At 43.0% G+C, this 24,872-nt stretch overlaps 3 protein-coding genes across 9 annotated transcripts; 1 reads left to right on the plus strand and 2 right to left on the minus strand.

The window, feature by feature from the left end:
* Nucleotides 1–638: 638 nt before the first annotated feature.
* On the minus strand, nt 639–6,575 carry PSMB1 (proteasome 20S subunit beta 1). Its single transcript, XM_062573665.1, has 6 exons — nt 6,436–6,575; nt 5,297–5,404; nt 3,808–3,889; nt 3,200–3,329; nt 1,543–1,649; nt 639–915 (listed from the first exon to the last, which is right to left on the minus strand). Exons 1-6 carry the CDS (start codon nt 6,534–6,536, stop codon nt 730–732), a joined length of 714 nt encoding a protein of 237 aa, XP_062429649.1. The 5' UTR covers nt 6,537–6,575; the 3' UTR covers nt 639–729.
* A 971-nt stretch (nt 6,576–7,546) lies between these two features.
* TBP (TATA-box binding protein) lies at nt 7,547–17,240 on the plus strand. 4 transcript variants are annotated; one of them, XM_062572228.1, is made up of 8 exons: nt 7,547–7,611; nt 9,259–9,497; nt 10,155–10,492; nt 11,575–11,662; nt 13,603–13,694; nt 14,534–14,701; nt 14,976–15,070; nt 16,028–17,240. In XM_062572228.1, exons 2-8 carry the CDS (start codon nt 9,444–9,446, stop codon nt 16,105–16,107), a joined length of 915 nt encoding a protein of 304 aa, XP_062428212.1. In that variant the 5' UTR covers nt 7,547–7,611; nt 9,259–9,443; the 3' UTR covers nt 16,108–17,240. The 4 variants fall into 4 exon arrangements, with proteins under 4 accessions (XP_062428212.1, XP_062428211.1, XP_062428213.1 ...); XM_062572227.1 differs by lacking the exon at nt 7,547–7,611 and adding an exon at nt 7,942–8,356; XM_062572229.1 differs by lacking the exon at nt 7,547–7,611 and adding an exon at nt 7,942–8,220.
* Nucleotides 17,241–18,706: 1,466 nt separating this feature from the next.
* Nucleotides 18,707–24,772, minus strand: PDCD2 (programmed cell death 2). 4 transcript variants are annotated; one of them, XM_062572226.1, is made up of 6 exons: nt 24,474–24,772; nt 24,140–24,400; nt 22,574–22,756; nt 21,047–21,162; nt 19,919–20,035; nt 18,707–19,170 (listed from the first exon to the last, which is right to left on the minus strand). In XM_062572226.1, exons 1-6 carry the CDS (start codon nt 24,769–24,771, stop codon nt 18,991–18,993), a joined length of 1,155 nt encoding a protein of 384 aa, XP_062428210.1. In that variant the 5' UTR covers nt 24,772; the 3' UTR covers nt 18,707–18,990. The 4 variants fall into 4 exon arrangements, 1 of the variants encoding a protein (XP_062428210.1); XR_009957905.1 differs by lacking the exon at nt 18,707–19,170 and adding an exon at nt 20,571–20,895 and having other exon boundaries at nt 19,945–20,035; XR_009957903.1 differs by lacking the exon at nt 18,707–19,170 and having other exon boundaries at nt 19,945–20,035; nt 20,571–21,162.
* Between the last annotated feature and the right edge of the window lie 100 nt (nt 24,773–24,872).

Genomic DNA, 24,872 nt, shown 5'->3' on the forward strand with positions numbered 1-24,872 from the left:
AGAAACACATAGAGGTAAGCTCAGAGTCCAGATTGAACTCATAGATTCATAGAATGGTAAGGTTGGAAGGGACCTCTGGAGATCATCTAGTCCAACCCTCAGCACAGCCCATACGGGGATTGAACCCATGACCTTGGCATTAGCAGCACCATGCACTAACCAAGCTAAACCTGCCCCCGAACTCCTTTAGATTCCTTCTAGCACTCCGCCCTCCTACAGAGAGGGATTGTGTTTTCTGCAGCTATTATAAGTGTGAACCTTGCATCTCAGGTGATTCAGATTTACAGTCTCTAAATAAGGGCAGGGAGGTCAATGCAAAGACAACATGTCAGAAAGATGCAGCAGAGAAGAGGGAATAACAAGCTATAAAGTGCAGAGAAAGCAACAGAAATACAACAAAAGCTTTTCCAAGGTGGACTCGAAAGAATTAGCACAAAAGTTTGTCAAATTATTTTTAGTAAGTTTACACTTCCAAGTTGTAGCACAAGGTATTTTGAACAGGAGACTAAGCAGACATTGAAATTGAACTGAACTCTTTACTTTTAATACTTAGTATCATCCTTACCACAGCCTGCCTCATTTTCTAAAGAAACACTACAGTTTGTAACAAAAATAGAAAATATTCAGCACTACGGTAATCAAACTTCTGGAAAAAATTTAATAAGACATGTCTTCACAATACAGGTAGTTTTTATACATTGTAGATTACACATTTGTAAGTGAACTGAGTTAGTCTTTCCGTAATTGGATAGTTTCCTCTTTAATTCCATCTTTTGTGACAATGCAAATCTTAAGCGCATCACCAGTGTACACATCTCTCTCAGCAGCTGAAATAAAGACATCTTTAACTAGCTGCAAAGCCTTCTCCAGGGTCAGAGGTACATGTTCCACATTTTGCATGTTCTTGAAGCCGATCTAATAAAAGATGAAAATTCATTTTAAAGAAATCATGTTTCATCTAACATGAAAGTTACTAGCTACACAGTTGCTTTAGTCTCTGCATCAGAATGAACAAATTTGGCAAAAGTATTCCTGCTGTAATGGCATACAGTTTACAGCTGCATAACCAGAACTTTAATACTGATATTCTTACTAAAATTAACTGGAGGCAGATCTAGTACAAAGCAAGTATAGCTTTCTCCTCGCTAATATTCAGCGCACAAAAGGCATTGCAACGTTTAGATCTAAACTGATCTATTTCTTCAGAAGCTTCTCACTCACTTTTTAAACTCAAAAGGGTAACAGTATCAGAACTGCATACATGTAAAGAAATTCCACAATGTAAGTATTTAATTTTGTTTTAAACAGCCAATCCACTGTTTGTAGTGCACTAAAAACCCAAACAGATCCTAAGACAACACTTTCTGATTTCCCCTCAGAAGGTAGAGCAACTCAATTTGTTAATCTGTAGATTAACAATCTTATCTGTAATACATTAAACCTTTTCTCAAAAGAGATTACTGTAATATACCCTGAAAGTAAAGCAACAATAGTTTGATTGCCACAAATCTTTACTGTAGTCATTAAAAAAGAAAATTTTACCTGGTTATCAAGCAAGGGCTGCAACATGGCACTTGCTGATCCACCTGCTTTGAAAGAATCTCTCTGGTATGAGCCTACTGGATCAAAGCTATATACTGCTCCCTTCCCTTAAAGAAAAAAAGACACACACACAGTCACAATCCAGAAAGATTCACAATACTGATAAGGAATTACATCAGACACTATTTACCTCCATAAGCAGTCTCTGGAGTACCACACATCCCAACAAACCTTTACAAAATAATACCTCAGTACATTCAGACAGTGCTTTGTATAGAAGGTTCACTGTGGTTGTGGTTTGGCACTATGTGTAGGTATGCATGTTACCTTCAAGATTTAAGCTAAAAAATGTCTTTTAGAGCCTGATTATACAGTCCTTACTACAGAAAAAGACTCTTGATGCAGAGTAACTACAGCAGGAGCAGAATGTGTTAGAGCACAGTGCTGCACAAACAGCTCTACTGGTTCTATGGCTGGCACAAATAAAGAGGCACTTTAGCCATTGTTATTTAATACTTGAGCTATCTCCAGAGAGCCTGCTTAAGTGCCTCTTCCTTGCCTTCTTAGAACCAGGGATCAAGCTCTGGGCTTTTACATACTTCCCTCTGGGGTCAGGGAAGGTTGTGCAAGTCTTCATAGCTCATGCAGGCATCAGAAAAGCAAGTGTGCTGTAACTCTGCAGCATCAGGGCTTCACAGGGAAATACTAGTCAAGGCACAGTGCCAGGTCAAGCTCGTTCTTTCCATTCAGACAGGCTGCACCCAATTAATAAACTGACCAGTACATTCGGCAGCACAGTACAGATCCCTGAGCAGCCCCAAAATGCTAGCACAGATCCAGAAAGTAACATTGAATCAGAGCTAATCAATTTTGCTGGACCTAAACTAAGACCATACAGGCAAGCCTGCACTCTGATTCTCATCACATGCTACAGCACCCTCATAATCTGAGACATAACATTACGCAAGGCAGCCTAACCCCCCCTCCAGACTATATTACATGGACAGGTTAAACTGTGGGAAGTGACTGAAATTATCCAAACAAGACCAGTTCCGAGCTCCCACTGAAAGCCAAAGCAATCTTTTAGCAATTCAACCAAATCATTGGACAAGGGCTCAGTAGGCCTGGAAGAGCTGTACGTTAAGCTATAACGTCCATGTAGAAGCTATTCTTTTCAACAGAGGTTGGTTGACATTTAAAAATCTCTCTACAGAGGCTTGCCTGTAAAGGAGTCCTTCATATTTAATAATCTGTAGCACCCAAAGAAAAGCCTGAATAAAATACGTACAATTTTACTGCTAACATCTCCTTTAAAGAGACATTTGAGAATTCCAACAAAGCTATTATAAAGTTTTCTACTCTAGATAAAAATATGAAAGGTAGGTGACATTAACAGATTTCAACTGCAATCAAATAATTACAACATAGTTTTTAAGACTTTCAGACTCTTCAGAAATGGAAGATTTAGTGAAAACTAGGAGACAAGTCAGACGCATAATGTGTGTTTGATCTGCGCAAGTACCGTAATGTCTAAAGCTAATATTTAACAATAGGAATGTAAACTTCATTACTCCATCAGTACATCCGAAATGTAAAAGGATACTTGTTCACCTGTAGAAATTTAGACTCTGTTTCTCCATGGTGTTTCAAGCCTTACCTTCTTCGTCGAGTCCACCGATTATGTTGTAAACATAATAAGGAAAGAAGCGCCGAGAATACAGAATCGTAGACAGCATTGCTGCGATAGCCCCAGTAGTCATGGTCTTGTTATTGGAATGCTTGTACATCTGCAAATGGTACATCACATCCAAGAAGAAAGTCACACACTAAGTTTTATGCTCAAAATAATCAGTATCATACTTGCCGTAATCTCATGATGAAGTAAGTTAATGCTATGCAGAATTATTAACTAGAATACGTCTACAAGATTACTGAAAATATACCAGCATAAATGCAAGGTCTTCTTGAAAGCCAAAGTTACTCTTTGTAAAACTTCAGAGAAGTCTCAGATGCTGTCTGATTAACACTCAGTTAACATCATCCCCTCTAACTCTTCCATTTTTTTAATTTTTTAAACTTGTGATGTTACATTTAGTAACATTACAGCAATCTCCCCTGCTTGATGTTTCATTAGCCACAGAGCTATATTTATGATACAAGCACTTGAGAAAAAACGCAAAGTTGATGTTTAAATATATCACATTATTGGTCTCCTCAGACATAATTATATTATCAATTTCTAAATACATTCAAATATTTATCTACCTTTAATCTTGCTTCAATAATCTTAGTAAGAGTAAGGCAGTCACCATGGAAACCACTGCATCCAATGACTGTTTGTTCTGTCCTGTAAAAATATAAAGTTTCAATGTGATTTTAGATTTAGTATGAACTACGCCACTTCTTTTAAACATAGGATATTATTATGAAAATATCAAGTGTTTTTTCAGTTTCTCTAGCACTATCAGAAACCATTTTCTAAAATGGAGTAACAAGTTCCTTCACTCAGAAAGGAACTGCAGCCTATAATCTTGGAAAGGCTTCATTAAGGCCAGAACTACACAGGTATCATTCTTCAGTATGCTCACTTCAGCAGTAAGGGTGACAGAAAAAAAAAATAAATAAAACTTTTTCCATGCACTCCTAACCCCAGCTAATACCATTCAGTCTTGCCAAGGGACCTGTTCTGAGGTGTGCAGCCTACTGTGCAAGAGCACTCAACCCAGTTTTACTCCATCTGGCCAGAGGATGGCATTACTATTTTAAAACGGTAGTGTAAATGTAACATTTTGTGTGATTTTTCTGTATCAGGACAATAGATGTTATCTGGCTACAGAGACACAGTAGATTAGTTAGCTTTCATGAAATGTTTTGAGATTGGGCAAAGAGCTATATGAATGAACACTTGAATTTTAAACTGTAATAAAATTGTAAGTCTATAAATATTCACATACTATTCATAGGATTAAGACTTAGCAGTCATTTACAAACAATCTAAATTGAAATCTCAGTCTGTCACTAGCTATTCATCATGTGCAGCATACAGAGTGTACCAAAGTAATTTCCAAAGTAATTCAGCTTCAAAGAGTCAAAGATATAGTAAGGAGTTACCCAGCAGAAACATGAGTTCATATGAACTTGTGCCAACATCAAGAAGTTTATTAACATTGCTGGTAACAGCTACATTTTAAAGCAAGTAAACAATACGTTTTTCTAAACCAAGACAGTGCTACCTAGGCAAGATGAGCATAAGTAGTTCAATAATGGAACTACTGACAGATTCACCTCCTAAAATAAACAGCTCTTTGAAATGCTAGATGGTACTAAAGGGACAGAGTATAACTAGCATCTGAAAGTGGTGGGCACACTTGTGTACCAGCACAAGGTGTCCTGAGGAAGCAGAACTATTCACTACAGGAATGAGTTTTACTACAGTTAAGATGAAGTTTCCTATGATTATCCAGCCCAAAGGAAAAAAAAAAAACAAAAAAAAAACCAAAAAAAAGCACTTAGCTAGCATTACAGATGAAGTTTGATACTGTACTAAAAAAGTTCTGTCATCAGCTAGATTCAGGAGTAGGCAACAAGAAATCCAGCCATATTTACAGTATCAAAAAAAGAGTTCCCTTAATTCCCAAATCAACCCTGTTACTCAGTATTCTTTTTTCTGAAAGTTCTGCTTAATGAAAGCACTAGTTCCTTTCAATACCAAAGATCTTTCATCAGTTTCAGTTCTTACAAGACTCAGACTTACAGTTTGTAGCATTTTGGACTGTCCCGGCAGTGAATTGCATAACCTTCACTCAGTCGTGTGTCAGAAGCAACAATAGAAAAGTCTTCTCCTGCAATTGCCAACACAGTCCTGAAAGAAGAGTATTTGTATAAACAGGATTCCTAGCATAGATGTTTTCTTAGGCAACAAAGAAACCAAAAAAATAGTAGTTTTCTATCCATGCTCAAATTTTGTCAAGCATCTTATTATATTCCTTGATATATTTTTCATTTTACTATTACATATTTATACACTTCACTGCATGCAAATCAATACTGGAGGGAAAGAGATAGTGACACGCTGAATAGAATATATGCTATTCTCTGCTTTGTCAATAGACTGGGTAAACTTGGTAATGGCTAGGTTTCTATCTAGCTACAAGAGCAACAAACAACGGATTAACAGTTTTAGACACCTTACAATGAGGAAAGACTCGGCCTCCCATAAGAATTTGGCTCTCCATGTAGAAAAGGCCCAGCCAAGTGTTAACAATTAAACTGTCACACTGAAACATCAACACTCATTTAGTCTGACATTATCATATATTATTTTTTCCTAAATAACTAGCTGTATGTGAGTTAAAGACTAAACAGCTACTCCTTAAGAAGCACCTAAGCATTATGAAAAAATAAATAAATAGCGCCTTGGCCACAGCCTGACACCACCTGAGGGCAAGTGTCAGCAAAACATCACCTGTCTGGAACAGCTATGACCAGGTAGCTAGCAACACAGTTACAGATTTAAAAGCAGGTAATATGACCATCACACAGGTTTCCTAAACTGCTGTAAAGAAACAACCCTGTTGAGAAGGGAGACTGCTTACTTTGACTCGTAAAACTCAGAGAGACAGAGTGTAACAACGGCCTCAGAGACCTGTCAGAAACTCGAGGAGGAGCAAGACCCCGCAGGACGCTCGGCCAGGAGGGGGGCTCCCCGCCTCTCCCTCGTCCTGCCTCTCTTCTCCGCCGAGAGACGCTCGCAAGGGGAGAGAAACCCTCACACAGGGCCGGGGGGCGGCCAGAGAGAGACGAGCCCCGCCGCCACCCTCCTCCCCCTCCTCGGAGGCCCTGGCGAGAGGAGAGTGCCTCGGCCCGTCCCACCCCCAGCCTGCGCCTCCTCACCCTCCGTTGAAGGTGTAGGGCGAGAAGCGGTACTGCACAGGCGCGCCGAGCTGGTAGCCCAGCTCGGGCCTGGGATCCGCGTAGCAGGCAGCGGACAGCATCCCTGCGGCGGCTCGCTGCTGTCTCACGGCAAAATGGCGGCACCGGAGCCGGAAGTAGAGCGTCGCCGCTCGGCGCTAAGGACGCTCTAGGCAGGCGGGAGGCCAGCGCGCCTCGCGTGCCTCGGGGGCCGCGAGGGGCGGGGCGGGGCAGGGCGGGGCGGGGCGCGGCGGGCGCTGGGGCGCGGCTGCGCGGGCAGGGCCGCGGCCGCGGAGCGCGGCCGCGCCGTGTGGCAGCCGGCAGAGCCTCCCCAGCCAGCCCCGGGCGCGGGCCGCTGCCGTGCTGCACGACGCGGCGGCTCCCATCTTCCTTTCCCGCCTCTCTTCCATCTCCCCCTCCATGCGGGCGAGCTGTGGGGTGCGCGGGACGCGCCCTTGCGCCTCTCCCCGCGTGGCTCCAGCCCTGCAGGAGCTTCCCCCAGCTCGGGGAGCCTCGTCCGCTGCGCTCGGTGGGGCCCCCAGCCGCGCGCGGCGCCTAGCGCCTTCGTTAGCTCTTGCGAGGTCAGGGCGCTGCGTCCTTTCTCGTCCCGCGGTGGCTGCGCTGGTTAAGGAGGGGCCCGCGCGGAGAAACCCTCCGACAAGCAGAAGCAACCAGGCGCACGCCACGCTCCTGAGATGGGGGCCGGGGTGCGGTGCCAGCGGGGAAGGAGCGGCAGTGGGGCAGGAGGGCCCGGGAAGCAGCGGGGCGGGTGGCGAGGCGCCACGCGGTTCCCGAGCGGGAGCGGGGCGTCCCCCGAGCGGGAGCGGCGCGGAGGCCCGCTGCCTGCGGGGGCCGGGCGAGGGCACCGGCTCCGGAGCCGTGCAGGCTGCGCGGCGCCCGGGAACGCTGGTGCCGGGCGTAAGCCAGGAACGGGCTCTCCAGGGGCGCTGCCCCGGCCTGAAGCCGGAGCCAGGCGCGGGACGCCCGAGGCGCCACGGCCCCATCCCGCAGACGCGCCCGGGGGCTGAAGGACCCGCGGAGGGGGGAGGGGGGCGGAGCGCGGCGGAAGTGACGCGCTCGGGACGCGCCGGCGGCGCGGGCGCAGCTCGGCGGCCGCTGGCGCTGCGCGGCGCGGCGGGTGGCGCCGGGGAGCGGCAGGTACCGTCCGCGCCGCCGCTGCCCTGCCCGGGCCCGGGCCGCGCCCGCGGGGCCACCGCGGCGGGGCCGCGATGGGGCCGGGCGTCGCGGGGCCGGGCGCGCCCCACCGCGGCCCCGCCGCCGGAGGGCCGGGGACCTCCGGGGCCGGGCTGAGCCGCCGGGACGCGGCGGGGCGGGGGTTCCCCGGCGGGCTGGGCGCTGGGCCGGGCCTGGCGCGGCCATTCGCGCCGCCGGCTGTAACCGCCGCGGGCACGTGACGGGGCGGTGCTGGCCCGCGGCCTTCCGGGTGGGGCGGGGGGCGCGGGCGGGAAGGGCCGGGGCGGCGGGGCCCGGCCTCCGAGGGCGGCGGGAGCGGCGCTGGCAGCCGCCGGGGCCCGGGGGAGGCCGGCTCGCAGCCAGGGCCCTCGCTGTGGCCCCGCTCGTGCGGTAACGGGGACCCCGGGAGGGGCTCGAGGGAGGCGGGGCCGGGGCCTTCTCGTGGGCGCCTTATTGCCTTCGGACTCTGTTCCGCGGGGAAGCGTTAGCGGAGGTCGGAGCGAGCCGTGGTTGGGGGTTGCAGGGCGGACCTCTGCGTGGGTGGTGTCCGAGCCGCACGTCCTGGCATGCCTGGTATTTAGACTTCTTAAACAGCTGGCCTGTGGGGGAGTTGGCTTTGTTTCTTCTGGGGTAATGCTAACGCTTCTAATATTCCTCTCCCACCCCCAAGCTGCAAAATCTGAATGTTCCGTTGATACCTTCAGTCAGGGTAAATGTAATATGTCTTATGATCACAATAAAAAAAAAAATCCTCTTGCTGAGGGCTAATGTAATTATGAGCTGTCATAACCTTAAGAAAATAAAGTCCAAATAGGCTTTCTTCAGATTTTTGAGTGATCTACCTCGGACTTAAAAACGACCTTGAACATTAATATTTCTGTGCAGTAGGTAGCTAGTACCAAAAGCTATAAATTAATGACTAAAATATTTGGCAACAAGATATAACACTTAAGTTATCCATGTGCGTTGTTTGTTTCTAAAGCACCTTAACAGAGGCATAGTTTAAAAAACACAAAAGGCATTCACACGTTTTAGAAGCACACCCTAAACTGACTTTAACTTCTTTCTGTCCTTCTCATAAAGCGCATGCCATTGCTGGTTGAAACATGTTAGTGCTTTATTTTACGGAAGTGGGTTTCCTATTTCTGATTTGACTAGCAATGTTTTTCTATAGAAAAAAAATTTTGGAAGCCCAAGCCTCATAATTGCACAGGAGGAGGCTTACAAGCAACAAATGGCTTCAAGCATCTTAGTGGAGTTCAAGTGTAGTTCAAGCTCTGTTTTATTTGGAAAAAGTAATGAGTTTTCAGAATGAGCATTAGCAGCTTAGGTTGTTTGCAGATGAGGGTTCAGTTCCGCACACTTCTGTGTGTTCTGCTGAATCTTCAGGGCCTGCTCATATGAGGCAGGTTACCTTCCAGGAGACTTCAACAGAAGCAGACTACAAAGGTTCCTTAAAGTGCCAGAAAAAGGTTCTTCTGCAGATTGTGTATGTGCATATATTTTTATATATATTTGTACGTGGTTATCTCTTATTTAATATAGCAGCCAATAAGTTTGCTTTTGCTTTTGTTTAGATCTTATTATCAAGACACTACTTTTCCTTTTCAGGTTTTGATTTTTTAAGCTCTCAACACACACTTCTCTGGAGCCGATGTTTTCCTAATGCTCTGAGCTTGGCTAGGAGTCTGCTTTACTGGAATGCTTTAAAGGGTTAAAAACCCTTTAGGGTTTGAAATAAATTTTAATTAATTGAAGGAAATATTTCTGGCATCACCAAAGAAGTAACTGGGATCATGGATCAGAACAACAGCTTGCCACCCTATGCTCAAGGCTTAGCCTCCCCTCAGGTAAATGTGAATGATTTAATATGCAATTGTGATCTGAATTTCTTTGTGAAAGTGACTTTTAGTTTCTTAGATGTAATTTCTACAGCTTTTGTATTTGCAGATCTGAAAAACTATACTAGATACAGAATGATATTAGTGTAAAAATGAATTTTAAAACCATTAGTGTGTATATCCAGAAGTTTAAGAAATTTGCAAGTATATAGAGTTCTCTTGAGCTGAAACATGAGTGAGAAGATAGAAATATTAATTTTGGTGGTTGACCTTGAAACCATTTAAATTAGGTCCATTAGATAGTCTCTTACGCACTGTAGCTGTACTGTGAATACCTTTGGTATCATGGGTAGAGTCTTCATTGAAACAATTGCAAGTAAAAATTGTTGGTCAGAACTGAGTATGTTTGCAAGGTAGTGTGCGAAATGCACGAACATCACTGGCTGGTGGAGAACAGTAATAGAACTGATGAGATCAGTAGAGATAGTGTTTCATTTTATGGGAGGACTGTATTTTTAGGGGCTTTTTGTTTTTAGTGAATCACTATGCCTCTGATTTGATCCGATAGATTAAATTGATTTATTTTTGAACTCCTTTAGCAAGTGTTTTTCTCTTGAAGACAAAATGGAATCAGTGGTAGTTTATTTGTTGTATTTTCTTCTGTAGGGTGCAATGACTCCAGGAATTCCAATTTTTAGCCCAATGATGCCATATGGCACAGGACTGACACCGCAGCCTGTCCAGAGCACCAACAGTCTGTCCATCCTGGAAGAACAGCAGCGGCAGCAGCAGCAGCAGCAGCAGCAAGCAGCACAGCAATCTACATCACAGCAAGCAACGCAGGGCACGTCCGGTCAAACGCCCCAGCTCTTCCACTCACAGACTCTTACCACGGCCCCTTTACCAGGAACCACACCTCTGTACCCCTCTCCGATGACTCCAATGACTCCAATAACTCCTGCAACACCGGCATCCGAGAGCTCTGGGATAGTGCCACAGCTACAGTGAGTGTGCCATACGCTGGCGCAGTATGTCCTTTCTCAAGTAGCTCTTTAAAGACTTGGGACCAAAAGCCCATCAGGAATTGAGTACCGTGTCTCAGTGGGAAGAAAGGTCCTCAGTATTCATTTAACATATTTTTTAAAGCTGAGCTTTTGTTACTAAGCCACTTAGTAATAGAAATCGAGTTTTAGTGATTTGTAAACTATATATCCTTTATTTAAGCACCCAAGTGTAGAATGTCGTACATGTCTTTGTTTAGCAGAATCTAACTTCAGCCTAGTGCACTCTAGATATTAAACTGAATACATTTACTATCACAGTTGAAAAGAAACTAAAAGGGTAGAGGGGAAGAAACTGTCTGGCAACTAGAGCTGAAATTGTCTTTAATATTCCACATTCTGTTTTCTAGTTCATTAGTATAGCTGAGTTTGTGATTAGGGAAGAACACACAGAGCTAGTGCTCTAGGTTCAGTTATGAAAGTATTTTCAGTGAGCTTTAGCTGTGAAGAGACTTATATGTCAAATTATGGAAGGTCCAAAGAGAATGAAGGTGAATTTTGCGTGGAAGAGTGGTTCCTAGTTTTTTTCCACTGAGGACCTTTAGGTTGCAGAGTTTTCCTATAAAACAAGTTGCAAAGGATCTTAAGTTTCCTAGATGGCATCTTTTTATCATATAGCAATGGGCTTCACTTCTGGATTCATTCCTGCTTAGTCCTGCACCCGTTCAGAATATTAGCTTTCTTACTTCTTAAAGGGCATACCAAGGAAAATTTCAAGTAGTGTTATTGCTGCCTCATCTTTTCCTGTTCCTAGCAGCTCCCCTGATTGTGGCAGCGACTCTTAATCTCAAGAGTTTTTCCTACCAAACTGAAGTAGAGACTTGTCTCATGAGACATTTTTCATAATAGCTGGCAGAACAGGAGGAGTTGATACTCATGCTCTAGGAGCAACTGCTCTAACTGCCCTAAAAAAGGCATTTCTTTTGAATCTAAAACAAATCATACATGATTAACAGTGGGGAAAGCTTGCATTTTTTTAAACTTACTTATTTTCTGATTAATACATTTCTCTGAAATATCTTCAGGAATATTGTTTCCACGGTTAATCTTGGTTGCAAACTTGACCTAAAAACCATTGCGCTTCGTGCCCGAAATGCTGAATATAACCCCAAGGTAAGAGATGGATTTCAACATATAAGAGGTATGACAAAGGCATAGGTTTTGACTGTAGTTTGCTGTCATAGCTAGATTGAAAAACCATCCTCCTATACATGCAGTTTTATACTAGTGCTTAAGAAAAGATCTTTAATAAGCTTGCATTTTATTATATTTAGAAAGAACATATTTATGAAGAACCTAACTGACAGTGTAATACACTGACAAAGTTTTTGGATGTAGAACTCACCTCAACTACTGCTTACATGGACATGTTTGTTAGTTGTGGCCAGAAAGTTCATATTAGCCTGAAATATCTGATGATGTTACCTACCCCCTAAAAAGGAGAAACAAAGGAAGAATTCAGTTCCTGTGCTGCTGCCAGAGCCATGGCTGTTCTGTGTGTTATGGCTTCCTCTGCCTGGCTGCTCCCCTGGAATTCTTGTGGCTGCACCACAGTAACTGGGTTTTTTACAGTCTCACTTCCCCTTTGAGCTCCACTCCTTCGTGTTGTCCCACAACGCTCCCAGCATCTTCCCAGCCGTGATGGTTACGTTTGGTGGAAGAGCAAAATGAAGCTGATCTTTGCCCGTCTATATCAAAGTTGTCCACTGTTTCTAAACAGCAGTTTTGGAAAACGGATTATTAACTTTGGAGGATTTTTTTTTTTTTTAGCTTGGAAAAGTGAAAAGTAAACAGCAACAGAGGCCCTGGAGCATTGAATCAGAAAAATTATGTTGCTTCATTTTTCTTTCACTTGGCTCTTCTTTGAAAAGTTACTTTTGCAGCCACAGTTAGACACTATTTTTAATGAAAGATTAGATGCTGTATAATTGAACTGACTTACCTTGTGAAGGCTTCAGTTTTCTTCGGGTGTATGTTTGTTGTTTTATTTCATTTTAATAATGTAGGATTTTGCTACAGTGTACCTGAACTCAGCTCTCAGAGATTAAAGGCAGGCATGCAGGTATATGTCAGAAATATGTTTATATCAATGGTTATGTTACATAATTGCATGTGAGTAAGATTTGAATGCAGCAAGCAATTGAGCCTGTTGCAGTAATTCTTAAGTTATGGAGTAGATGGCTGTGTAAAACTTGTAGTTTGAAATGATCGATATGAAATGCTGTTTTCCACAGCAGGGAGAAAGGATTATGTAATGCACGCCTGACTTTTAGTCAGTACATCTAGCTATCAAAAAGATGTTGCTTGGCTGTATCATTTAAGCCATAGTTTGACAAATGTGTTATTAGCCCACGCTACTGCCATAATTATGTCAGCTGAAGAGTTTATGGGGCTGCATGATGAGCTGGTCCAGGTTAAATATAACAGGCAGACATGTGTGTGTGAGTGTATACCAAGCCTAGTTTTCAGCATATCTTGCTTTCAAAGAGTTTGAGAGTATTTGTAAATGGAGGTAAAGGTGCTTAAAATGAAAAGCTAGAGCAAACTGGGCTGTCTTGTTTTACTGGGGTAGTTCAGGTGACTTCCATTTCCAACGAGCATGGCTTCTGAGTTTCATTTCTGGGTGTTCTGTTAGCAATGTTCTAACACCGTCCATTTTTTTAAGATACAAAAGTAGATCAAAAAACACTTGCATGTAGTCTTCCATCCTGCTTACAACAGATCAAATCTGAGGACGTGGGGATGAAGGCTTAATTTTTCAGGTGTAGTCTTCTCTATATTGCAAATGTTAGCATTATTTATACATAGTATGGACAGTAATGGGATATGAGCTTAGTAAAATAGGAATGTAAGGGAAAATACCATTCCTGTCTGACTCTACCTCTAAGTGTATGTATTTGAAGCTACTTGAATTATTCCAATCATGCATGATCCATATTGGATGTAGTATTTCTGTGAAATACAATATAAAATGCTACTGAGAATATGCAGATTTGGAATATGCAAATTATTGCAGCATTATATCACTAATAGTTTCAATTTTTACATTTCAGCGGTTTGCTGCTGTTATTATGAGAATAAGAGAACCTCGTACTACTGCACTTATATTCAGCTCTGGAAAAATGGTGTGCACAGGAGCAAAAAGGTATGCATATAAGAAAACTAATTCAGACTGTCTTTCCACTCTAACAAAGTGGTTTACAAACACTATTATTTGTACCCATGCTGCTTCCCAAGCTCCTTATTTTGCCAGGAGATTCAAGTCTTTGGTCCCTGCGATCTGATCTGTTCTTAACATGATCAGTGAGGCGTAAGAATTGAAAACCAAACATAAGCTTAACTCCATTGGGCAGAAGAGAAATTCTGGTCCTTGTTTCTTTCATTTGAATTCATTCAGGAATCCAAAAGGAACAAGTTAATGAGCAGAGGTGAATGAACAGAGCTATACAGGAAATACTTTCCCTGCCTGGTAACACTTGAAGTTCAAATTGTCTTCTACTGCCTTAGAACCAACCAGAGATTTTCAGCTGTTTACAAAACTGAAGCAAACTGAGTTCTGCCATAGCAAGTAAGGCCATGCAGTTGTGATAAACCTAGGCTTGAGTGCCTTACAGAGGAGTTTTGCAGGTTTTCTGTAGGAACATGCATTTTCCAGCAGTAGTTCAAAGTTGTTCTACACTGAAGCCTGAAGAAAAAGTTTTGGCTTATTAGAGGGACTTACACAGATATTCTAAGAGTGTAAATGATATAGTTTTACCTTACAGTATTCTGCCTCGTAGACAGTACATTAATCACGTATGGGATCTTAGTGTCAAAATTAGAGTGCAAGTCAATGTTAGTTGTTAATTTTGGATGTAAAAATTTGGCTTATGATCTTCCTCACTGCTCCTCTCGTTATTTAACACGGATAAATATTTGTAACGTTATGCAGTTTGCCTCAAGTAATACTAAGGGAATAACACAGATGTCCTTTTCTCCCTTCAGTGAAGAGCAGTCCAGACTGGCAGCAAGGAAGTATGCTAGAGTTGTCCAGAAGTTGGGTTTTCCAGCAAAATTTTTGGATTTTAAAATTCAGAACATGGTGGGGAGCTGTGATGTGAAATTTCCCATCAGATTAGAAGGATTGGTACTTACACACCAGCAGTTCAGCAGGTAAATAACGGCTTGCTTATGTTTCATTCTTGCTATGTACTTGACCAGCTAGAGTGTGGCATCTGTTCAGACTGTTCCCTTGCACCAGAGGGAAATCAGCATCTTTGTTTCCATCACTGCCTTTCTTCTGGTGTAATTATGTTGCCCAATGTAAACCCAAATGTTGGTAAAGCCCACATCTGCTCTGTCCATTCCTACAGCCCAACAGGTGAAAGACTGGGACATCTATCTGCCAGTGTGTTTGTACGATCAGTGTCACTCTCTTCTCTTACAGCTATGAGCCGGAATTGTTTCCTGGCTTAATCTACAGAATGATCAAGCCAAGAATTGTTCTGCTTATTTTTGTTTCTGGAAAAGTGGTTTTAACTGGTAAGTCAAGACAGTATCTTATTCCAGTAGGTTAGATTTAGATTGTATTACACAGAACACATAATGGCATCAAAAGTATGTATCTTGCTAGTTGCTTTTCTTTAGAGGTGATGGTACAGAGAAAGAGCAGATTGTGCAGTGCTCTGTGGATGAGAACCAAACCAAATATACTTGGGTAAATTCATATAACCAGTGATCATGATGTCTCATCAAGTTTACAGGTGCCCAAAAAGCCATAAGAGCACAGATTTAACTTCTCTGGCAAAATCTGAAGATGTGCTTCTGTGAAGATGTGTTTCTATGCACATCTAGTGGTAGCTGTGACTAGGCTAGCTGTTATTTGACAGCTTGTCTGGAGCCTGCTGGCATTCTCCTCTGATGCAACAGCTGAGGAAGGGAAGACACTCGCCCTTTGGCACTCCAAGCACACCCTTCATTTCCCCTCTTGCAGAAGCTCACTATGTAGAAAAAAAATGCAAGACTTGCATACCAAAGGCACATGTCCCTACACCATGGCGAGTGGCACACCTCTGAAACCACCTCTGTTTCCAGACCTTGTTCCCAGTGTTCATACTCTTGAAAAAAGCTCCACAGGTTAAAAGCCTTTCTTTGGAAATATCCTGTGGGGCTGTGCCTTGCAATTGGGCCTCTTCAAGAACTTCTGTATAGGAATGTTATTTGCAAGTCTAGCATAGATACTAAGATGCTAATGAAAGTCCTGTTCAAAGTTTGTCAGTTATCAGAATAAATAGTGAGAAGGCTGATAATGTGTGGTTTATACAAAATGTGTAGAAAATGTATCAATTAGTAAAAACAGGGACTCATATATATGTGCGTGTATAATACGTATCTATATATGCATAGGATTTATGTAAAAGTGAAGTATTAAGGTAAGCACTATGAACCTAAGTATTTGACTAGAGAAAGATACTGAATGACTTCACTCCTTTTTTCTAGGTGCTAAAGTTCGAGCAGAAATCTATGAAGCATTTGAAAACATCTATCCTATTTTAAAGGGATTCAGAAAGACAACGTAACAGTTTCTACGAAATTTGGCGAAATCAGGGGTACATTTTAAAAGGTATATGGCACAGCAGTAACAAGAGATGGACTTTCATTGAAACTGCAACACCAGGACTTGGACTGTTTCCCAGTTAGTGCCTATTTCCCTGATACTCAAGGGGAATTGTATTATTGATTACGTCTACTGAGTTACTGTGAGTTGCTTTATTGGGCTGTTCCTGGAGCAGTCTCTCCAAGTTTTATTTATAATCTAGCTTTTAAATAGTTTTAACGCCAGTTCTATTAATAGAAAATCCGTAAGTTGGTTTGAAAGACAAATGCAACCATGTCACTCAGTGTATAAACCACTTAAATTGCCATGTATATATGTTTTAACTTCCTTCCATAAAACCATGATTTTTATAATTTTCAGAACTTAAGCTTTTAAATTTTTTCATTTTTAATTTTTTTTTTGGTGCCAGACATTCCCTCATTCCAGTGTTAAGCAAGACAGAATAAATTTATTAATGAAATGGTTCACTGTACATATATATATATATATATATACACATATATACACACACACACACACACACACACACTTCCTCTTCCTCCCCTTCAGCCCCAATTGTACAATAAACCCTGTTTATACAAGTATGGGAACTGTCTTAATGAATTTTAAAATTACCCAACCAGTAGAGTGAAATATATTGAAAACTTTTTCAATTTGATCCAATTTTTTCAAAAGCACATGCACTACTGTAGATGACTTGTCATTTTGAGAAAACCTCACGTGTTCTGGCTTGCTTACCAGCAGTCATATCCTTGGCAACATCTTGCTTAGTATTTCTAGTATCTTATAGTAAAGGAGATTACAGTATCAAGAAGTTCCTGTTTAAGTATGTATTACTTCTCCTTCAACAGATGGGATTTAAGCAAATCATAAATAGCTATGTTTGATTGAATCGTAACAAGAGGCTTCTGCTTAGCTTCTAGGATTTCTTTAAATTACTACCTTTGTATTTTACAAATCTCACTATATTAGTGTTCCTGTAAAATGTCAAAGCCCCTCCAAACAGTCAGTATGTACATAATCTTCCCTTTGGACTGTACTTGAAGCTTAACAGGCTGAGAACTAAAAATAAATTGTGTTTTTTCCTCCCGTGCATTTCCAGTAATAGAAATCTTTCTATGACTTCCAGATTCTTTCAAACAGCTTTTATCTAAAACTAACCCAAATGTAACTATGGTCTCTTTAGTTAACTACATCTTGTGTTCCATCTCAGACAAGATGAAGCTATGCCTGGCTTTGCACCCCCTCCATCTGCAAATCCTGACTGAACTTAACTCTTAGTCTTCTCTGCTTCCTGCAGTGGCTTGCTTACACAGTTGTGTCTGGGGTTTTTAGCAACTGATTTTTATTGATCTTAACAGAAAGATGGTGGTTAGTAATTTACCTTTGTTAGGGTAAGTAAGTTCAAGATGCTGCTGCTGATGCAGTATTCAGGTACTGCAGCAATTTGTGCTGTTTGAGTCAGTGAACATTCCTGAGTTCTCTTGAACATGACAACTGTGTCACCATCCCTGCTTTTGCATGATTCCATGTGTACAACTGTTACCAACTACTCTGCAAAATTTTGCAAACTTTGCCAGGAAATTGTTGAGCCTTAAATAACTCAAGGATGGTTTCTATTATAATCAGTTGAGCTACAGTAGTTGTATACATTTTGTTGCCTGGTCTGTTAACTGCACCACGTGTTAAAAACCTCCCTTTTAGAAATTAAGTTCTAGGATGATCAGACAGCTTACACTTAAAGCATACCCTGCCTGCTCACTAGAGTATTTCCACCAGCTGAAATGGCAGAAATAAAACAACCTGGAAGTCCTAACAGAAAAAGTCATAAAACAACAGTGGGCCCTGGACTTACATAAAATCAGCACTGGAATTGCTTGTGAGCAGGCACGAATGCTTTAAGCACAGTAAGAGAGTATGTAACTGAGGTAAATACTACACCCAGGAAAAAAAAAATCTTTTCAATGAAGTAGCTATAGCCATATCAATAGTTAAATAACTGTCACACTAGATTCAGTGGGGTGGTATTATTTTTCTCATGCCTCAGCTCTAGGGCAGTCAAATATCAGAGCAACCTTTGCAGAGGATAGTTGTTTTTAAACTGCACTGGATGGAGGACTTACTTAAAGTACAATTTAGCTTGAAAAATCTACTGCTACATGTAGTAAGCAACAAGAAAAAACATGTTCTACTAGAGCAACCTTGGTTTAAACCACTTTTATATCAGACAGTCTAATGCAAAGTAGAGTGTTAAAACTCTGTTACTGGTCCTAAGTCAGATAAAACACAGGAACAATTTTGGTGCATTTTATTCTGAAATACTACTGAACCATAGAGTGTAATAGCTGCTACCAGTTTACTCAGTGTAAGAGCAGCAGATTTAAGTTATGTACTGAAAGGCCGGGCACCCTTAACTTGTGTTAGCTAAGACTTCTGCACATCTCCTGACCATCAGCACTCTGTGATCCCAGAGTAGTCTGCTTTCTCTGTGAATTAATTTTTGCACAGCAAAGAAAGTCTTGACAGACAACCATTCAACTTCAGTCACTGACAAAGGACACTTCTACCAATCCAAGTGTTTCATCTTTATTTAAACATTCAGAACTATGCTGTATGATCTGATACAAGATTTGAGCTGAAATTTACTGAAAAATAGCATCTGGTTTCAGCAGCAGGCTGAAGTAAAATGTTCCACTGGAACTGAAGAAAGCAGCTGCCAAAGTCCACTTTTTTCAATATTTTTTATCGCTGTTACAAAATATCAGTGACATCAGTTCAGTTACCTGTTTGCAAGGTACACAGATGCACTGAAACAAGGAAAAGTATTAGATTTAGATGATTCAACTTAGTAACATGGTGGAAGTTGCATGGAACCTGCAGAGAAGTCTTGTTTCCATATGAACTCCTCAGTGTACTGATTCCCCTCATTACAGTTATTGGCACATGTGTACACCACCAGTGTGCCCCAGTCAATGCTCTCTCCAAGACTGTCAACCTTCAGGTGGTTCAAGAGCTGTGGCATAATCTTCAAAGAAAAACAAGACTTTAGGGACATCTCACAACCAACTCCCTACCTTCTCACCATTTCTCTTCCCCTAGGAAAGTCCTGCCTTCATTTATGTTCTCTCATACCAATATCCCAGTCAAAAACTTACTAACCAACAAGGCAGTTCAAAATAAATATATTTGGAATCCCTCAAACATTGTAGTCAATGCACAAGAAATCAAATGCATGGCTCTACTTATTTTTTTTTAAGGAGTAATAAACAGCTTCAGTAAAAGCACACATCTGTTTTAAAAACATTCTCCTACAGAAGTTCCATTTGACTGTTGCCTGATTTATAAACAAACTCTATTTGAAAGCATCTTCATAACTAATATTGTCTTTTCATAACATGAAGTGTACTCCCTGTACAGACACTTGTTGCATCCAAAATTCTACACCTGGATACTTCCATCTGGGCGTATTCCCAGTTCACATCCTGAAATGGTTCTCTTCAAAAGAAACGAGATTGCTACAACTTACAAGAGAGTTCCCTAGTCACAACTGCACCATTTCATGGATCAAATTGCCAGGATCAAACCCTACTTTCTATATGTTAAAGTCCTACAAGAAGGAGCAGTTACACTAGTAAACAAGGTCTCTATACAGTTTAGCATAGGTGTGTGGCAACTTTAACTATCTCATTCTAATTATAAGCCTGCATCTATAAAATTAAACCTGTTAAGTGTGAACTACAGTACCTATATTACCTTTAGATGAAATTACATACCTGGAATTCAAATATCCTTTTGGCACCACATGAACAATTTGGAATATCCTTTTCTTCAGGAATATTTTCACTTGACACCCAAATGGGGCCTTCTCCTCCTCGGCAGTATCTAATAATCTGAAATGGAGTAGGAGTTTAAGTTCTCAAGACTGTCCTTTTCAGCTTGGTATAAAATTGGTATTTACTGACATACACAAAGCTGTAAGATGGATGCAGATGAAAGTCAGTTCTTCCCCATGGCCTAAATGGGAGGGGATTGCCTTAATGTTCAAGTTGGAGGTATTTTTGGACATTCATATCCTTTGTTGTTTCATTATTATTTAAATATTTATCTAGAAAATGAGGCATTAACAACAACAGGACATTGATGCAGGTCAGCTAGTATGTGCAGTATGTCAGAGGAAGATGTTGCACCTACCCTAGGCAGAGGATTGAACAGAATGAGAGCATCCTAACTTTCTGAGTAGCCAACCTAATCCCTGAGCTACCAGGTAAGATGTGGCAAGAATCTCTTTTTTTGCACCCCTTTTGTAGATCTAGGTCTGTATTATGTCTGACAGTTTTTTTTTTTTTTTTTTTTTTTGTGGCGGCAAAAAATAGTTCGGGAGGGAACATTTTTTGTAATAGTTAAAAATTTAAACCCATCACTCACTCAGCCTCGCGAAAACCAAACCAACTCCCATGTGTCAAATGACACTTGTGTCACTCTCACCCGCAACTGGTAAGAGTGACATAGCTCTTCTCTCAGTTTTTGTGCTGGTGAGAAGGAAAGCAAACCGGGCCAAAGGCCAGGGTTCACAAGAAGGTGGCAGAAGGAGAGCGATGCTTCCTCTTTTGCCAGAGCCGCAGGACAGGACAACAGATGCTCTCCTCATGTTGGCTTTAACGCTGCTGTGCCTGGTCATCCTGAACAATTTCTGTCCAAGTTAGATGAGGTGATGCTAAATTCATGCTTCGTCATGAATCGAGTTCTGCATCTAAAGTATGGTAGCATGTGTTGGTTAAAGCATGCAGAGGATGCTGAGGTATCCCCACAGCCATTTCTTCCTGCAGGTATGCAAGGCCGTGAAACATTTTACAGATGCAGCTGAATGCTGCATGAGAACTTATTTGCTCCCGTCTTCTGACCTGCTCTGGTTCTGCAGCTATTCGCTCCTTAAACTTTTGGAAGATTTTGTCGTCTTCACTCTCATGTTTTGCCAATGCTTCCAATGTCTCTTCATCTAAGGATTCCAACGCTTCACCTAAGCAAGAAAAAGCCCCCCAAAAAATTACTAGCTAACACAAGATGGCAGCAAATTAAAACCAGTATTGTATCTGTAAGTGCATTTTGCCCTTCAGGATCACTCCCGGGGTAACATCAAAGACATTTTCTTATCTTTCTGAAAAATACAAAACTCAGTCATGCACCCATCCATTCATCAGTTTTTGTAGCATTTTAAACATTTCAATCCTGTAATGTTAGAAAGGGAGGGAGAGGAGTCAATTTACCAAAGTTTATGGCCCTACAGTGCGGAACACTGAGACTGCTGAACCTTCTGAATCCAACACCTGAAAAGGCCACCTGAGCTGTGTGCGTGCCAGAGTAAGTTTCCATCACTGAAAGGTTTATCTGTTGCACCCCTGCACACCCCAGCTCACATCTTTGTGGAGCACTGAGCAGTCTCTAGACAGCTTTAGACCTCAGTAAGATTCAGCTGGGAACCAGCCAGGTTTCCCTGTAACACCACACACTTCTACACCCTGGCTCCGTGCAAAGCCTCTGTGGTGGGGAGCTGAAAACACATCAATAGTGCTTTAGGGAAAAGGCCTAGACTTCAGATTCTTAAGGTCAGTTAAGGTCTCCTTAAAGCAGTTTTCCTCTAGCACAGACAAGGAGGTTCATTAAATATTTTTCATAAGGTTTAATCAGATGAAGCCAAACCCATTTAACTTAATCTCTGGTTTCCAACAGTGACCAGAAGCAGACACTCAGCAGACCTATTTTTCTCACTTGAGAGAAGCTCACAGCAATACAGTATGCTCCAGCTATTTGCAGCTGGACTGCAGCAACAGCTGCTCTGACAGCTCTGAAGGGTTTGAGGGGGAGCCATTAGGGGAGAGTGGTTATGACTCTACCTGAACCAAATGCCCGAACCAACACTTCTGACCTCCACACGGCTGTAAGGCAATAGCTGCAGCACTCATTATACCTTGTACGAAAAATATATTTGTTTTAAACCTGCTACCTGATACTTGATGTCTCCTAGTTCTTGTATTAAGAGAGAGTAAATAACAGAAGTATTTTCAAGTAACCTCATTGAATAAAACCTACAGATCAATAGATAGCAGGAGAATTTGATGCTACCAATCTAGAACAGTAATTCAAGACTATGGAGCTAGTCATGCTTATACCCATTGCTCAGCAAGTCTCCCACCAAAAGCAACTTATATTACGGGACAGACTCATGCAAGACAGAAGCACATAACAACAAGCTACAGTTAACAGGGGTAGCTTAGCCATGGAAGCTGGTTTTTGTTTGCATTACAGACAACCACAGATTAGCTTTTTGTCACAGGTAGTTTACAATGAACCCTTTAAAATCAATTTATATTCTACAGATGCAATACAGGCTGCACCAGGAAGAATTTCAGGCAGCATCACTTATTTCTTACTTGCACTGCCTGTAGCTTTGAGTTCCTCTTGTTTGTCTGAGTTCTCTGATGTATCCACAGCTGCTTCTTTGTCATCAGGATCTACACTGCCATCAGCAGGAGATTCTGGTTCCTCAGGTTCTATCAAAATTTCAAGTTCTGGAAAAAGGAATTCATTATGGTCTGGAACTGCATCCGAATCATCTGCAAAAACAGAAAGTAGATACTATTTCACAACGTCATCTAATATTTCAAGTTCTTCTCCCAGAAGTAGCTACTTAAAAATACAGCACAAATATTGCAAGAGCAAAAAGGATTGACGTCGCTGCTAAGAAGGATCTGACAATAAAGAGGAGGCAGATTTGGTTTTAGGCACAGTAGAAAACTACAATAGGTGACCAGTTGGTCTCAACCTTTGTAAATCCATGTGACAAAGGACAGACTGAATAGTGTTATGAGTTGCATTTGAAAATGAAAAAAATCCTACAGTTCTACAGCTCTGTATTACACCTCATTCTAATTAGCATATTCACAGAAGACAAGCATGCAACCAATGCCTTACTACCATACCATTTTTCTTATTCTTCCTTTGTATTTTGTGATCAAAGTTTTTTAAAAATGCATCAAGTGTTTCTCTAAGAATGAGGGGATAATTAAACGTTTTTACATGTTTCAAGTTTTCACTGTTTAAATGAAATGTTGCAAACATCTGGCCCATAACTTGATTTGCCTAATTTCAATTTCTACCTACTGCTTATTTCCACTTCTCATAGTCAACATTTCGGGACTAGCATCCTGCAACATATATACGGAGACACCTCACACACCAAATTTCATTGTACCATTATTAACCTGATACTTCTAAAGCCAAAAAAAGAAATTTCAATAAAATCATGAACTACAGCAGGCATCTAGCTGTAATTTTTCACTACTTATTCCTTTAACTATTAGCAAACAAACAGATATGCGAACAATACAGTGGATCAGGGGATGGCTTAAAGAAAAAGCTCTAAAATAGCACACTTGTAAAAGGTACTTTTCTTATCCACTGACCTTCACAGTATCCTTTTAGGTGTCAATTTTGTATGCTCCTTTACAGTTTATGAATAAGCCATCTTAAAAGTAACCTGCAAAGGGAAAAAATAAGTTTATGTCCTTTAAGTTTTTTATGATATAAGAAAGCCAGAAAGAGGTCTTTGTGTGCTCTAAAGTTATTAGCTTTCCAGGAAACACAGAGATCCCAATTCTTGTTATTGAAGTAAAATTCTAACAGAAGAAAAGCTTCTGAATCATTCATGGTTTCTTTGCAAATCACAAAACAACGTAAAAGACATAAGCTGCTTTTTTTCCCCCCTTTCCTTTGCAGGCCCTTACACCACTAAGTAACGAACCCTGGCACGCTGTGAGAGCACTGCTGGCTTTGCAATAGCAGCACTTCTTACCGAGCAAACAGCACGCGCCGACACCCGCACGCTGACCCAGCGCACAGACACCTCTCCCCTAGCGCCGCGGCTCCGTTCGCACGTACCGCTTGACGGCTCGTCACCGCACCAAGCTTTTCGCTTAGTCGCCCCGCGGCGGGCTCACCTGTGGCGCCGGGCTGCCCGCAGGCCCGCCGGTGCCCCCGCCGCCAGTCCAGGGCCTGGTGCTCGGGGCCGCAGTAGGCAGCGCAGCGGCAGCGTCCGCAGACGCGGGGCCCCAGGCAGCCGCACACACGGCACAGGGCGGCGCCGCTGCGGAGCCGCCGGGGCGGCGCGGTGGCGGCGGCGGCGCTGTCGGGCGACGGCTCCCGCGGCGGCGGCTCCTCGGGGTAGGTGTCGTTGCTCCGCGGCAGCTGGTTGCGGAACACTGCGGGCGAGAGGCGGCGGGTGAGCGGGGCGGCCCCGGCGGCCCCGCGCCCTGCACCCGCCCCCCGCCTCACCGTGCAGGGGGCCCCGCGGGCCGGGCGGGCCGTAGCAGGCGGCGCCGCGGCAGGCGAAGACGAAGAGGCTGCGGTGGAAGGCGTCGGCGCGGCCGGGCAGCGGCGCGTAGAGCTGCAGCAGCAGCGCGCAGGGCTGCGCGCAGCGGCCGCAGCGCAGGGCGGCGGGGCCCGGCAGCCCGGCCTCGCCCAGCCACGCCGGCCGCCCCCCGACCTTGCTGGGGAAGTGGGCGCTGCGCAGCCGCCAAGCCTCGCCCGGCGCCGGCGCCGCCGCGAACCCCAGCTCCACGCCCGCCGCCATGGCGCCCGCCGGAAAGCGCCGCCCCCCCCCCGCCCCGCCCCGCCCTTCCGGCCGCAGCCGCCAGCGCGCGCAGCCGCCGACGGCTAACGGCTTAACGGCTA

Source organism: Rhea pennata, chromosome 3 (genome assembly GCF_028389875.1).
Source record: "Rhea pennata isolate bPtePen1 chromosome 3, bPtePen1.pri, whole genome shotgun sequence".
Taxonomy (NCBI): Eukaryota; Metazoa; Chordata; class Aves; order Rheiformes; family Rheidae; genus Rhea; species Rhea pennata.

What these genes read in the sequence shown, in the direction of transcription:
- PSMB1 (XM_062573665.1), bottom strand. Translation starts at nt 6,536, where the DNA reads ATGCTGTCCGCTGCCTGCTACGCGGATCCCAGGCCCGAGCTGGGCTAC. An exon ending in CCCTACACCTTCAACGGAGG is followed by an intron (nt 5,405 to 6,435) that starts GTGAGGAGGCGC and finishes CTCTTCTTTCAG; the next exon opens with GACTGTGTTGGCAATTGCAG. An exon ending in TTATTGAAGCAAGATTAAAG is followed by an intron (nt 3,330 to 3,807) that starts GTAGATAAATAT and finishes TACCATTTGCAG; the next exon opens with ATGTACAAGCATTCCAATAA.
- TBP (XM_062572228.1), top strand. Translation starts at nt 9,444, where the DNA reads ATGGATCAGAACAACAGCTTGCCACCCTATGCTCAAGGCTTAGCCTCC. An exon ending in GGGATAGTGCCACAGCTACA is followed by an intron (nt 10,493 to 11,574) that starts GTGAGTGTGCCA and finishes AAATATCTTCAG; the next exon opens with GAATATTGTTTCCACGGTTA. An exon ending in GTGTGCACAGGAGCAAAAAG is followed by an intron (nt 13,695 to 14,533) that starts GTATGCATATAA and finishes TTCTCCCTTCAG; the next exon opens with TGAAGAGCAGTCCAGACTGG.
- PDCD2 (XM_062572226.1), bottom strand. Translation starts at nt 24,771, where the DNA reads ATGGCGGCGGGCGTGGAGCTGGGGTTCGCGGCGGCGCCGGCGCCGGGC. An exon ending in CGGGCAGCCCGGCGCCACAG is followed by an intron (nt 22,757 to 24,139) that starts GTGAGCCCGCCG and finishes CTGTTTTTGCAG; the next exon opens with ATGATTCGGATGCAGTTCCA. An exon ending in CAAAGCTACAGGCAGTGCAA is followed by an intron (nt 21,163 to 22,573) that starts GTAAGAAATAAG and finishes TTTCTTGCTTAG; the next exon opens with GTGAAGCGTTGGAATCCTTA.